The sequence below is a fragment of the Oncorhynchus masou genome, chromosome 27, assembly GCF_036934945.1.
Source record: "Oncorhynchus masou masou isolate Uvic2021 chromosome 27, UVic_Omas_1.1, whole genome shotgun sequence".
NCBI lineage: Eukaryota > Metazoa > Chordata > Actinopteri > Salmoniformes > Salmonidae > Oncorhynchus > Oncorhynchus masou.
Window position 1 is genome coordinate 30758017 of NC_088238.1, and position 14220 is coordinate 30772236.

The window sequence follows — 14220 nt, forward strand, 5'->3', positions numbered from 1 at the left end:
GGAACAGCACCACCTAGTGGGCAGAACTTGGTAATACCAGGATGTAGGATGGGACGTAAAACCTAACAACATCAATTAATAATTTCTCTAAACGGGGGGGAAAAACATAATCAAATTAACTGGGAATACATTATTCAGAGCCGGGAAGCAATACTCCGAGCCGCAGCTTCATGGTACTTGTCAGACATAGAGAACTGATACTATATATTTGTTGTTGGATTGTATGGTCTGTGGGTGACTTTAAACAATTTCTTGGATTCCTCATGTCTAACTAATTTGTTAGAAAAAAGTTTGGTCCAATCAGATGTTAGGTACTATATTTCTTTGAATATTATATGAATCCTATACATTTAAATGGGCACATTTGGATGTAATCAATTAGCTTAATTTCCCAGAGAATAAGAATCATAAAACACGGGACGAGATGTTAAAAACTGTCCATTGTGCCAATAGATGGTATGAACTCACATGAGATTTGCCGTGATGTTGACAGTGGCATGGGAGGTTTATTTCTTAGACTGGGTTAAGATGTCAATTGTGGGACTCATCCTTGTACTTGTTCCTTTCCAGGTAAGTGGACAGCCTCTGTGCTATTACACTGACAAAGATCTTCCCTTCGACGTTGAGAAGGGAGATTGGTCGGAATTGACTGATGTCTGTCGCATCCTTCTCTTTCGGGATTAGCACACCACCAGCCCTTCGCCATGCCTTTGGTATTATGTATTTCTGCCACACTATCCTCATGAGCCTCCAAAGAAAGCGTAGAACATCCGGGGCGTTCTTGAAGAGCTTGTATGGTACTCCATTAGGCCCAGGAGCTGAGGCCGCTCTTGCTCATCGGACAACGTTCTCTACTTCCCTCCATTTTGGAGGGTCAGTGTCCAGATTGAATTCTGGTGGTTGAATAGGTGGGATGTCATGTGGGATGATTATCTGCTCATGCCTTTTCGTGTCCTGGTGGACCTTTTCCAGGTGTTCTTCCAGTTCTGGCTTTGGAGTTTTTAGGATTCCGCACTTTTCCTTTGCGAAGAGGTCTTTGACAAACTTAAAGTTTTTTTTATAGAACCGTGTTCTTGAGTGTTCCTTCTTCCAACGAAGTTTCCTTAAGTTTTCCGCTCTTCGCAAGGTTGCCAGCCGACATTTGATGTCTGCTCGGAGTAGCATGAGACCTTCTCTCTCTGCATCAGAGGCCTTCTTCCACTGCTTTCTCAGCTGCCTTCTCACTCTGACAAGTATCTCGATCTCTTGCTGCCTCCTAGATTTGGCTGGTGTAACAGTATAACTTTAGACTGTCCCCTCGCCCATACCCGGGTGCGAACCAGGGACCCTCTGCACACATCAACAACAGTCACCCACGAAGCATCGTTACCCATCGCTCCACAAAAGCCGCGGTCCTTGCAGAGCAAGGGGAACTACTACTTCAAGGTCTCAGAGCAAGTGACGTCACCGATTGAAACACTATTTGGCGCGCACCACTGCTAACTAAGCTAGCGTTTCACATACGTTACACTGGCGCCGGTGGTGTCTTGCCACTTCTCCTTTCGTTTACTCCAAAGCGCTCTTCTCCGTAGTGGTAGATAATGTCTCCCATCCTTTCAAGCTTTTTCTCTGCTGTTCCTACCTGTTGTTCCAAGATTTTTGTCAGGTCGTTGTTGATTGTCTCCCACTCTCTCTCTTCAACAGCTTTGGGCCACTTCACACTCGGTCTGTGCCCTTTGATCTTTTCCTATTTTAGAGGTCTCTGGTTGGGTGAGTTCATCCACCGGCATTTCTGTGCTTGTGTTATCCTCCTCCGTTACAGGGGTGCTGATGCTCTGCGAACTTGGGTTTGCTTCCCGTCGCTGTGCTTCATTCGACTGATTTGACTGGCTGCTTCGCAAGAAGTACTGGTCAATGCGAGGTCCCTGTCTCTGCTCTCCCAAGCACTTTTTCCTCCCTTGATGGATCCTTAACCCCCTTTGCCGATGTTACTCTCTCCCAACCACAGCTGCACACCTGAAGTGTGTGTCCTGCTGCTGTTTTGTTTGTCTCGTGCTGTGTTCCTACTCGTAGTCGTTTCCGTTCCTGGGTCCGTAACCGTGTGATCAGTCGTTGAGCCATATTTCAACAAAATAATGTGCAGGAATTCGAGTCTTATTTCTTTCTAACTACAGAAACAATTTCAGAACAATCTGACATGGTGGGTGTCAAAACGCTTCTGCTTATTTGAGGTGGAACGACACTCTTGCCCTGCCCATCGAGGGTGTTACAGCCATCTCATTTATATACATAACAGGGCAACATTATCCACAATGATCCACCGATCAACAGCAGTGTCAGGATGAGAGCCACTCTGATGCCCCACTGATGGTGTAACTAACATACTCTGTGTGCTCTCAGAGCCTCTCACGTACACCAGCCCTGTCCATGAGAGAAATAAAGAGAGCCTGCCCTATTGGGCTGCTGGCTCTGATCAATGAGTATTATGTCATTACCACGCGCATGCTTATGAACTCCCCCCTGGCTCTCCCGATCAGGGTTGGGGTCAGTTCCGTTTTCAATTCAGTCAATCATCCATTGTTTCCTATGAGGATTGTCCCACTTTCTGAACCGACTGAATTGAAAACTGAACCCTGAAAACTTGACCCTAACCCTAGCCATGCCCACAAACCATGCACAAAACTTGACCCTGACCGTGCTCTTGCACTCAGCTCTGCCAGCTGAGGCACTGGTACACCACAGCTGAAGTGACTTTACAATGAGTACCTAATGTACTGTTCTGCACTGTTCATATCTAGGCAAATTACCTTAATGTGGTCTATAGTATATATTATCATATGGCATGGTGTGAATGTTTTGATTGTATCCAAACAGTCAAATTGGTAATAGTCTTGAATGCAGATGGATGTGCATATTTGGGGGACAGTGTGAGTGTCATATGCAGTGTGTGTGTATGTGTGTGTGTGTGTGTGGGGGGGGGGGGTAGCCTACTTTTGTAGGGTGGCCTGGCATACTGAGGAACAGATGGCTTAGAGATGTGCTCCCTCCTTCATTTCCCTCCAAAGAATTTCCCCCATAATTCCCAATTCCCATAAAACTGGCCAGCAAAACTGTCCATCTCTTAGATGCTTCTTTTAGATCACAGATAAAGACTGAGCCAAGGGATTAGAAGAAACGGAAAATGCAGATGGCAGATCTCAAATCTCTCAAAGGCACTTGCTCTTTCTTTTCCATCTAATCGTTGACCAGAAAACCATCCACGAAACCAACCCCACTGTCAGTGTCATGTTTCAATGGCTTCACCAGTTAAAGGCGCTCTCAATGGCATGCCCAAATGCTGTTAACAGCCTACACATGAGTGCGCTTGACATATCAAGCGAAATGCTCCGATCAAAACGAAGAAGTTCTCCAAAGGTTAAAAGTATCTTCATGATAAATCAACAGTGTAATTTATCCAAATATACAGTCCTGAGACGTGTCAGGTGGAGTTGCATTTGGGATACACATTTTAAGTTCACCATGTTCCCCGTCTTTATTTGTTTGCCAGTGTCAAATATGGCATCGTTGAGTGAATACACTTTAACATCAAATATAGAGCCTACAGTAGCCTGTTACAAACATGCGCTGGGCACACTCAGTGATAATGCGTATCACACATAAATCATTGCACTTTTCAAAATCTATTAATATTCTTCTTCCTTACCTATATGGCAGGAAACCAGGAGCTGCGCAATGGGAATCAGCACCCTGGATACAGTCAGTTCCATAGTCTCCGATTCAGCGCCAAAACGGAATTTTAAACGAAAATAAATATTGTTGCAAAACAATCTGAAATTCTAAGATGCTACACTTGATTCATACCGACGATGTCGGCGCTCCGGTCCTCCTGCCTCTCTTTCCTCCCAGTCTTTCGCTCTCTGCTTGGAGTCAACGGAGTGGCTCCACTCTCTCACGTACAACACTGGCTGGGTATGGAGAGGGGGATTGGGTATGCGCGCCGCCCACTACTCACACAGGCGCAGCGGGAGGGGGAAAAAACAGATCGTTGAACATAATCTCTGAACAGTGATATGAAATGGCTACTGACGAGCCAGTGTTGAAAGTGAAACGTGCACATTCAGAAGGCAAAACCTTTACTCACAAAGACGAAGTGCCAATTTAGTGCCTCACGAAACTACACTAAGAAGTTGTGTGATCTAAATAAAAAATAGAGCCAAATCAGTATAATTGGATGATGGATAAGTGAAGCCAGGATAATGTCTAGGGGCCTCTACTATAACAGCTGAGAGATGAGTCGTGCTGTTCCATCATTTACCAATAACAAGGGCCAACGACTGTGCCACTATTCATCTGAATGAACCTGTGTGAAATTGTTGTTCACGAACACTTCGATATTTGTATAGGAATCCAGATCTCAAGTCGAGTTCTCTTTCTCCTCTGCAGAGTACGGAGCTGGGGGTATGGTGTTGGCTTCGCCCCATATGAAACCTCTATTACTGTTTCTCCTATTATATGGTGCTGGGCAACATGGTCTTACAGTCACAACGAAGGCTCACGTTCTCCGTGGCCGACGAGAGTAAGACATTTAAGCATGTTAACCCTCGCAAGGCTTCCGGTCCAGACAGCATCCCTAGCCGCGTCCTCAGAGCATGTGCAGACCAGCTGGCTGGAGTGTTTACGGACATATTCAATCTCTCCCTATCCCAGCTTGTTGATCCCGCTTTCTTCAAGATGTCCACCTGTACCCAAGAAAGCTAAGGAAACTAAACTAAATGACTGTTGCCTCGTAGCACTCACTTCTGTCACCATGAAGTGCTTTGAGAGGCTAGTTAAGGATCATATCACCTTCACCTTACCTGACACCCTAGACCCACTACAATTTCCTTACCGCCTCCATCCACGGATGACACAATCGCTATCACACTGCACACTGCCTTATCCCATCTGGACAAGAGGAATACCCATGTCAGAATGCTGTTAATTGACTACCGCTCAGCCTTCAACACCGTAGTGCCCTCCGAGGTCATCACTAAGCTCGGGGCCCTGGGTCTGAAACCCATCCCATGCAACTGGGTCATGGACTTCCTGACGGGCCAACCCCAGGTGGTGAATGTAGGCAACAACACATCCACCACGCTGATTCTCAACACGGGGCCCCAACAAGGGTGTGTGCTCAGCCCCCCTTCTGTACTCCCTGTTCACCAATGACAATAGTTTGCTGACAACACAACAGTGGGAGGCCTGATTAACAACAACAAAGAGTCAGCCTATAGCCGAATTTGGCCTGTGGCCCGAATTTGGCCCGCGGGTGGTTTTATTTGCCCCCCCAAGTTTTTTGACCACGGGGGACATAATAGATTTTTTTAAACAAGGAAATCAGCTTCCAAGTTATTTTAATTCAAGAAATTTGTTCCCAAGTATTCCCACGCATGATATAGAGACACGTGATCATATACAAATGTAAGCAAGTTTTGAAATGATTATGTTGTAGTCAAATATTATATCTGTTTGGGCTTCTTGCGGTCAATTTGCAGTCTACAAATTATTTTTAAATATGTTCCCGGCCCCCCCGACCATCCGCTCAAGAAAAAAAAAATCTAGTTGATGATCCCTGGCCTACAGGGAGGAGGTGAGGGCCCTGGCCTACAGGGAGGAGGTGATGATCCCTGGCCTACAGGGAGGAGGTGAGGGCCCTGGCCTACAGGGAGGAGGTGATGATCCCTGGCCTACAGGGAGGAGGTGATGATCCCTGGCCTACAGGGAGGAGATGATGATCCCTGGCCTACAGGGAGGAGGTGAGGGCCATGGCCTACAGGGAGGAGGTGATGATCCCTGGCCTACAGGGAGGAGGTGATGATCCCTGGCCTACAGGGAGGAGGTGAGGGCCATGGCCTACAGGGAGGAGGTGATGATCCCTGGCCTACAGGGAGGAGGTGATGATCCCTGGCCTACAGGGAGGAGGTGAGGGCCATGGCCTACAGGGAGGAGGTGAGGATCCCTGGCCTACAGGGAGGAGGTGATGATCCCTGGCCTACAGGGAGGAGGTGATGATCCCTGGCCTACAGGGAGGAGGTGATGATCCCTGGCCTACAGGGAGGAGGTGAGGGCCCTGGCCTACAGGGTGGAGGTGAGGGCCCTGGCCTACAGGGAGGAGGTGATGATCCCTGGCCTACAGGGAGGAGGTGAGGGCCCTGGCCTACAGGGAGGAGGTGATGATCCCTGGCCTACAGGGAGGAGGTGATGATCCCTGGCCTACAGGGAGGAGGTGAGGGCCCTGGCCTACAGGGAGGAGGTGAGGGCCCTGGCCTACAGGGAGGAGGTGATGATCCCTGGCCTACAGGGAGGAGGTGAGGGCCATGGCCTACAGGGAGGAGGTGAGGGCCCTGGCCTACAGGGAGGAGGTGATGATCCTTGGCCTACAGGGAGGAGGTGAGGGCCCTGGCCTACAGGGAGGAGGTGAGGGCCCTGGCCTTCAGGGAGGAGGTGATGATCCCTGGCCTACAGGGAGTATGTGAGGGCCCTGGCCTACAGGGAGGAGGTGAGGGCCCTGGCGGAGTGGTGCAAGGAAAATAACCTCTCCCTCAACATCAACCAAACAAAGGAGGCCGCAGTGGAGAGGGTTTAAGAAGGCGCAACGGCGCCGCAGTGAAGATGGTGAAAAGCTTCCTCGGCGTGCACATCACTGACAACCTGAAAGGGTCCATGTACACAGACAGTGTGGTGAAGAAGGCGCAACAGCTGCGATTGCACCGTACACAACCGCAGGGCTCTCCAGAGGGTGGTGCGGTCAGCCCAACGCATCACTGGGGGTACACTGCCTGCCCTCCAGGACATCAACAGCACCCGGTGACCACAGAAGGCCAAGAAAATCATCAAGGACCTCAGCCACCAGAGCCAAGGCCAGTTCAACCCACTACCATTGAGACGGTACAGATGCATCAAAGCTGGGTCCAAGAGACTGAAAACAGCTTTTATCTCCAGGCCATCAGACTGTTAAACAGTCATCACTAGCCAGCCTGTACCCATTACCCTGCCCTCAGTACCCTTCCCTCAGTACCCTTCCCTCAGTACCCTTCCCTCAGTACTCTGCCCTCAGTACCCTGCCCCCAGTACCCTGCCCCCAGTACCCTGCCCCCAGTACCCTGCCCCCAGTACCCTGCCCCCAGTACCCTGCCCTCAGTACCCTGCCCCCAGTACCCTGCCCTCAGTACTCTGCCCTCAGTACTCTGCCCTCAGTACCCTGCCCCCAGTACCCTGCCCTCAGTACTCTGCCCTCAGTACTCTGCCCCCAGTACCCTGCCCTCAGTACTCTGCCCTCAGTACTCTGCCCTCAGTACTCTGCCCCCAGTACCCTGCCCTCAGTACTCTGCCCTCAGTACTCTGCCCTCAGTACTCTGCCCCCAGTACCCTGCCCTCAGTACCCTGCCCTCAGTACTCTGCCCTCAGTACTCTGCCCTCAGTACTCTGCCCTCAGTACCCTGCCCCCAGTACCCTGCCCCCAGTACCCTGCCCTCAGTACCCTGCCCTCAGTACTCTGCCCCCAGTACCCTGCCCCCAGTACCCTGCCCTCAGTACCCTGCCCTGAACCTTAGTCACTGTTACCAGCTGGCTACCACCTGGTACTCTACCCTGAACCCTAGAGACTCCTGCCCTATATACATAGTCATTGAACACTGGTCACTTTAATAATGTTTACATACTGTTGTACACACTTCATATGTATATACTGAATTCTAGTCAAGACTGATCATATATAACTAGTGCTGTACACACCTTTTCTATTAATTTACTGCCATGCTGTCTATATATTTATGTTACGTGCTCAACATTGCTCGTTCTGATATTTTTTTATTTCTTATTTGAATTTTGGGGATTTGGGTGTTTTATATGGTTAGGTATTATGACACTGTTGGAGCTAGAAACATAAGCATTTCGCTGCACCTGTGATAACATCTGCAAAATACGTGTACACGATCAATAACATTAGATTGGATTTGATTTTGATTGAGATTTCTGGTCGAATGAGAGGTTCGGCCGAGAGCCTCTCCTCACAATGTCCACCCTTGGATACTTCCACTCTAATCTGGAGGCAGGACTTAAACACACAATAACATGCTACTCCACGGCTCCCACTTGTTTTCCCCATGCATAAATTAACATAATTTAGAGGATTATCTTGAATTTATGCAGGAAGGATCTGCATTTCACTTGTTGGACCACAATTTTTCAGGGTGCTCAATACAATGCTGTTTTGCTTCTCGAGTTCCGCCGCCCTGTGTGTGTGTGTGTGTGTGTGTGTGTGTGTGTGTGTGTGTGTGTGTGTGTGTGTGTGTGTGTGTGTGTGTGTGTGTGTGTGTGTGTGTGTGTGTGTGTGTGAATCCTCTGTGCTTGGCTTGTGACTGAACCTGTGGCTTTCTGGAAGCGACCTGTTGCTAGTTAAGACTCTCCGCTTGGCAGAGAGGAGAGTGCAGCAACAAGGGTTAGCTTCCAGGCTGGTCAGTTTAGTCCTTCCTTTCACTGCATAGGGAGAGAACAGCAGTGAAATAACAGACGGCAAAAAGACAACATTCTGTTTTGATGGAGAATAAATTGTATTATGTTTGAGACCCACTTACCCTCAGAGACACGTGCTGCAGCGGTAAGAAGTAAAAACCATAGACCGTATAAAACGATCACATCCTGGATTTTTAACAACCAAGTACGATAGGTATGGGACAGTTCAATATATCTGGATGGCAGTGTTGGGTCGGATTTTCAACGGAAGCCATTACTACAAAAACGTGCATAGGGAGTACAGGACCAGAGCTATTGGTCAATGAATAGTCTCTCCCCATCAGCCCTTTGTGGGCGGACCTGCAAGTGAGGCTAATCCATTTAAGATGACACATAAAGCACTTGGTAGAAGTGCATCAAAAAAGGGAGTGGATGTGGGATACTATGTCATCTTTGGCTACTGGTAAACACAGCATTGTTTACGACCAGAGGAAGCTCTACTTTGCTGCTAGGTGTTTGGTTACTTCTGAGGGAGTGACTGTGTCTGTGTGTGGTGGCTGGTGTCTGGAGTCAGTCTGAGTGATGAATGGCCCTGGGATGGGATCAGCTACTGAGGGAATATGAAACACACAGGCCAGTGTTAGAGAGAGGACAATGGTAGAACACTGCTATCTCCCTAGCTGACCTCGCCATACCTGCGATACTGTTACCTGTGGTAAACAACACACACAAACCGTGGGACACAAACAGCTAGACTAACGTAAGACTCTTTGTCAACGAAGAGGACTCCCCCTGGATTTGACCAGGCTAGGCGTCGGCGGTTTCTTGTTTAGCTACTAACAATATTCTGCTAATCAATGTCAAGCCTTCGGTAAAGCACAGCATCATATCTTCCCTACTGTATGCATGCAGTGCTTCTTCCTGTTACACGCATAGAAGCATTGTTGAGTGCAAGTTAGTAGAAAAAGTCAGGTACCCAGACTAGAACTTGACAAGGTTCTGTTGGGTCTTTTTAGTGTCCTCTGTCTGTAACAATGGCTTCCCATGGTGTCTTCCTCTCTTCATCTGCCTTCATGGCCTCTAAGAAAACCTGAATCTTCTCACTCCCTGCTGATGTGGCTTCCTCAACTGCCTCAGCCCTGTTTCCATGGCACCCTGGTAGATTGCAGCCGAACGTAAACATCATTGACAGCCAGCTGTCGTGCCTGAAGTTCAATATTCCGGACACCCCGTTGCATAACCCCAACGGATCAATGCCTGTCTCAGATAGGCGTGCGTGCTGGCAGGCAAAAGCCACCCCCCCTCGCTGTCAACTCATTGTATGTGGCTGCACACACGCACATAAACACACACACACACCTCGCTGTCTGTCTTCTCTGTCTGTGGCTGTGCTGCTCATTGGCTGGCTGCACACGGCAGCATCCTCTCAGGCAATGCAGTTTTTGATTGAGTTATGTAACCTTACCAAATAACATGATTACACTCTTTTCAACTATAGCATAAGTCAATACAGCTTTAATGCTATACTCCATCAACGCTCTAACTAAAAGAGGCGGGAGGGAGCACTACATCTGTACAAAACCCTCTAAAAGTCCCCACAGACTCAGTCAAGCAGTCTGTTTCCTGTAATGGGCCTCAACCAGTCTTCAGTCAGCCATGTACCAGAGAGATGTCTGACTGAGAAGGGACATTTACCTCACGGTGACAGTCCAGTCCCTCTGTGCGGGTCTTTGGCCTCCTCTACAGCTCCCTGGGTGGAACAGAGAGCTGCCAGAGGCCAGAGACGACAGCGGTGGGACGGGCAGCCACAGAGACAGCAACCAGAGTGGAGCAGTCGTCTGTGAATCAACAGCAGCCGAAGCAACAGCAACACAGAGCTCCTTCAGTCATCCTCAAAGGCCCTCGTGTGGCATTCCAGCCAGTCCCTCTCATGTGACATCAGGCTTCCCTGAGCCCAGGGAGAGGAGAGTGGTGCGTGGTAAAGCTTTCATCGGGACCACAGAACCAGAGAGTCAAAGAGCCAGCCAGTCAGTGCCTGTCTACCCTCCTGTCTCCACCTCCCTCTAGGGATAAAACAAAGACCGGTAGACAACCAGACCCCCGGTCCACACACACACACACACAGGCACGTATGCGTACACACATTTTCACATATAACTGATCAAGAGGCAAGAGGAGATGCAGAGGCCTCTCATATGATGAGCTATCAATCATATTTCCCTGCTCTGCTGGTGAGCAAGAGCCTGGTAAAAACTTGAACCTTTCAGCTTTACATGTTCAGTGATATGCATATAGTCTTACTCTAGTACAAGTCCTAATGCTGTGTGAAAGCCATTAGCCAATCAGCTGGAGGTCCAGGGTTTCCTAGCAATGGGCTAACAGAAGGGTAAGGCCATGTCAAACCAGTATAACCCTCACACAGCTGGAGAATAGGCAAAATCACTGCAATATTCCTCAAGAATTTCCTGAAGAGCCAGACCGACACGTAAAGCCGGAACTTTGACATGAAGATATATTGTAATGAGGAGGAATGCATAGCCGTTCGACAATCTTAATTCTTCTTAATTCCTAAGGCATTAAAGCCATTCTGCTCTAGCGCCGTGCGTTTTTAATGGCATAATGTAGTATTCAGCTATTCTCTTTTTTAAAGCAGCTCTCCTTTTTTCTTCAGGTGTCACATCTCACAAAGGACTTCCTGGGAACTCACAGTGAGCCTCCGATTCAATGACATTCCTCTCCACAATAGCCCTCGGAGTATCTCTTATGCCCTGTCTAAGAGCTGCGCGCAAGGGGTCGAGCTACTAACTAACACAAAGCTCTTACAACGGTCAGAGAGAGGGTATGTGTTGAGAGAGAGAGAGAGAGAGAGAGAGAGAGGGAGAGAGAGAGAGAAAGAGAAGACGGCTGGGAATCCAAGTGCCATTTGTCCCTGTTTGCCATTTCGCAAGCCTTATTCCTTGGATGTTTACAGTTCTTACTGTTACTTCTCCAGAGAGAAGGCAGAAGCGACAGCAAAGCAGGAGCTGCAGAATAAATGTTCTGCAGGAATGAGTTGTTTTGCTGCTGGGTGATTCTGCAATCACACTGTGGTCTCCAACGTGTTTTGAGAATTTTTGTGAGTTGAGCGTTTCCTTCAGTGTGTGGGTTTGCAGCCTTCCTCAGTCTGACATCCTGAAATGGATTGTTGCTAGGCTCCATGAGAAGAAGGCACCGGGCAGGTCTATTATATCCACTCTCAGAGCAGGGGCAGTGTTCCGTAAAAGCACCCGTGTGCCTCCTCCCTCCCTCCTCCCCTCATCCTTTTTTTTCTGTCAGTTCACATCCATGAAAGACTGACCAACTGCACTTTGCCCCAAATGAATTGTTTTGCATATGACCTGCAGTAGCCCCCAATGTTGTCTTTGATTTGACAATACTGTCGAAGCCCTTTTTATATCAGCAGATACCCAGCCTAAAACCCCAAAGAGCAAGCAATGCAGAGGCAGAAGCACAGTGGAAATACTCAGTAGAGGGCAGGAACGTAGGAAGAAACCTAGAGAGGAACCAGGCACCGAGGCATGGCCAGTCCTCTGGCTGTACCAGGTAAAGATTTAAGAGTGCATTGCCTTCAGAAAGTATTCACACCCCTTGACTTTTTCCAAATGTTGTCAACGATCTAAACAAAATACTCTGTAATGTCAAAGAGGAAGAAAAACTCTTAACATTTCAAAAAAATAAAAGAATTAAACATTAATATATCTTGACTAGATAAGTATTTAACCCCTTGAGTCAATACATGTTAGCGATTACAGCTGTGAGTCTTTCTGGGTAAGCCTCTAAGAGCTTTCCACACCTGGATTGTGCAACATTTGCCCATTATTCTTTCAAAATTCTTCAAGCTCTGTGTAATTGGTTGTTGATCATTGCTAGACAATCAATTTCAGGTCTTGCCATAGATTCTCAAGCAGATTTAATTAAGTCAAAACTGTAACTTGGCCACTCAGGAACATTTACATTCTTCTTGGTAAGCAACGCCAGTGTAGATTTGGCCTTGTGTTTTAGTTTATTGACCTGCTGAAAGGTGAATTAATCTCCCAGTGTCTGGTGGAAAGCAGACTGAACCAAGTTTTCCTCTAGGATTTTGCCTATGCTTAGCTCCATACCAGCTTATTTTTTATTCTGAAAAGCTCCCCAGTCCTTAATGATGATAAGCATACCCATAACATGATGCAGCCACCACTATCCTTGAATATGAAGAGTGGTACTCAGTTATGTGTTGTGTTGTGATTTGCATTTGCCCCAAACATAACACTTTATATTCAGGACAAAAAGTTAATTGCTTTGCCACAGTTGTAGCGAAATGCAGAGGGAAGTTGAACAAGACTTTTAAGTGTTTTATTATGAAATATTGTTTGTCTCCCTCCTCGCTTGTTGTATCACATGAGAAACATACATTTTGTCTTAGACCTATTTCTGTGAAAATATGAGATTACTGTGTGAAGTGTGCCACCTAGCGGCATCTCAATACAATCCCCCCAAAATGAGTGGAAAAACATAGATATAGATAGAGGACTTATCTTTGAATCTGTGCCATCATAGAGCACGCATCATAGAGCACGCCAGCTTGTAGTTCAGCGTTTCGCAAACTCGGTCCTCTGGACATTTCCTTAACACTGCACAGCTAATTCAAATAATCAAAGAGTGATGATTAGTTATTATTTGAATCAGCTGTGTAGTACTAGGGCAAAAAACAACAGATTAAACCTCTTGGGGTTCTGAGGACCGAGTTTGGGAAACCCTGTTGTCGTCCTATAAAACATTTCCTAAAAACTGTAAATGAGTTACCTCTGGTGCGTTCAGCCATTCATGTGGGGAAAATTTATGGGGAAAGAATTAGGGTTTTGGGATAAACTCAGAAAATAAGCTTTGAGGTTAACACAGGCTTAAGAGATCTTATATGTTTTGGTCTATGAGATAATATTAGTCAGTTAACATGACTTTTATGAATTAAGAAGCCTTTGTGATTTTTTTCAATTATATAAATGCTTCAAAATTCACAAAAGGTGACGTTAGCTGACGATATACATTTTGCTCATAGAACAAAAAGTATAAGATTTCCTAAGCCTTTGTTTACCACAGACCTTATTTTAGGTGTTTATCCATAACCCGTACAAAATGGGTCACCAGGAAGGATCAGCCAATGAAGTTTTGCTGTCCCACTCAGTTGACCACATTAAAATGGTGAAAGCCCTCAATGGTGTTGCCCATGCTAATATCAAAGACAGTACAATATGAAGATAAACTGCTTCTCCAATAGAAATCCCAGATCATACTTGTAGGCGATGTCATGCCGACACTGAATAGCTAAACTCATACATAGAAACACGTCATGGGGTCTGACTGTCTTCTGGCGCCGAACTGCGCATGTGCAGGCTGTCAAAAATCAAAGCCACTCCTTCGTTATATTGTTGTATATGACGGAAATGAAAGTGTCAGTTTGTCACTTTCTATTTTCATTTAATAGGGATCATTAGGTTGGAGTAATAACATGTTCAATTACTTAAGACATGCGCTGGAATCTAGATTGTGCCTTTAGATTTCGAGACAATTAACAATGAACAAATAATTTAACATGTATCTCATTGACTTCTCGAACCTGTCTGTTTCGCGACCGTTCCCGGAAGTCTCGAGATGTTGCGCCCCTGGGTTTCGAAACGCAGCTTTAAAATGACCTGTTGGCCACCATAGGCCTCTACCATTCTCTATGGG

The 14220-nt window shown here is 47.1% G+C and overlaps 1 protein-coding gene across 2 annotated transcripts in view; it reads right to left on the bottom strand.

The window, feature by feature from the left end:
- The window catches only part of LOC135515985 (receptor-type tyrosine-protein phosphatase zeta-like), a 47188-nt gene extending 43265 nt beyond the window's left edge, over window positions 1-3923 (bottom strand). For both annotated transcript variants that reach the window (XM_064939900.1, XM_064939899.1), the window contains exon 1: window positions 3683-3923. In XM_064939900.1, the coding sequence (XP_064795972.1) occupies window positions 3683-3746 (64 nt within the window). In that variant the 5' untranslated portion in view covers window positions 3747-3923. The remainder of the gene's footprint in view (window positions 1-3682) is intronic.
- Window positions 3924-14220: the final 10297 nt, after the last annotated feature.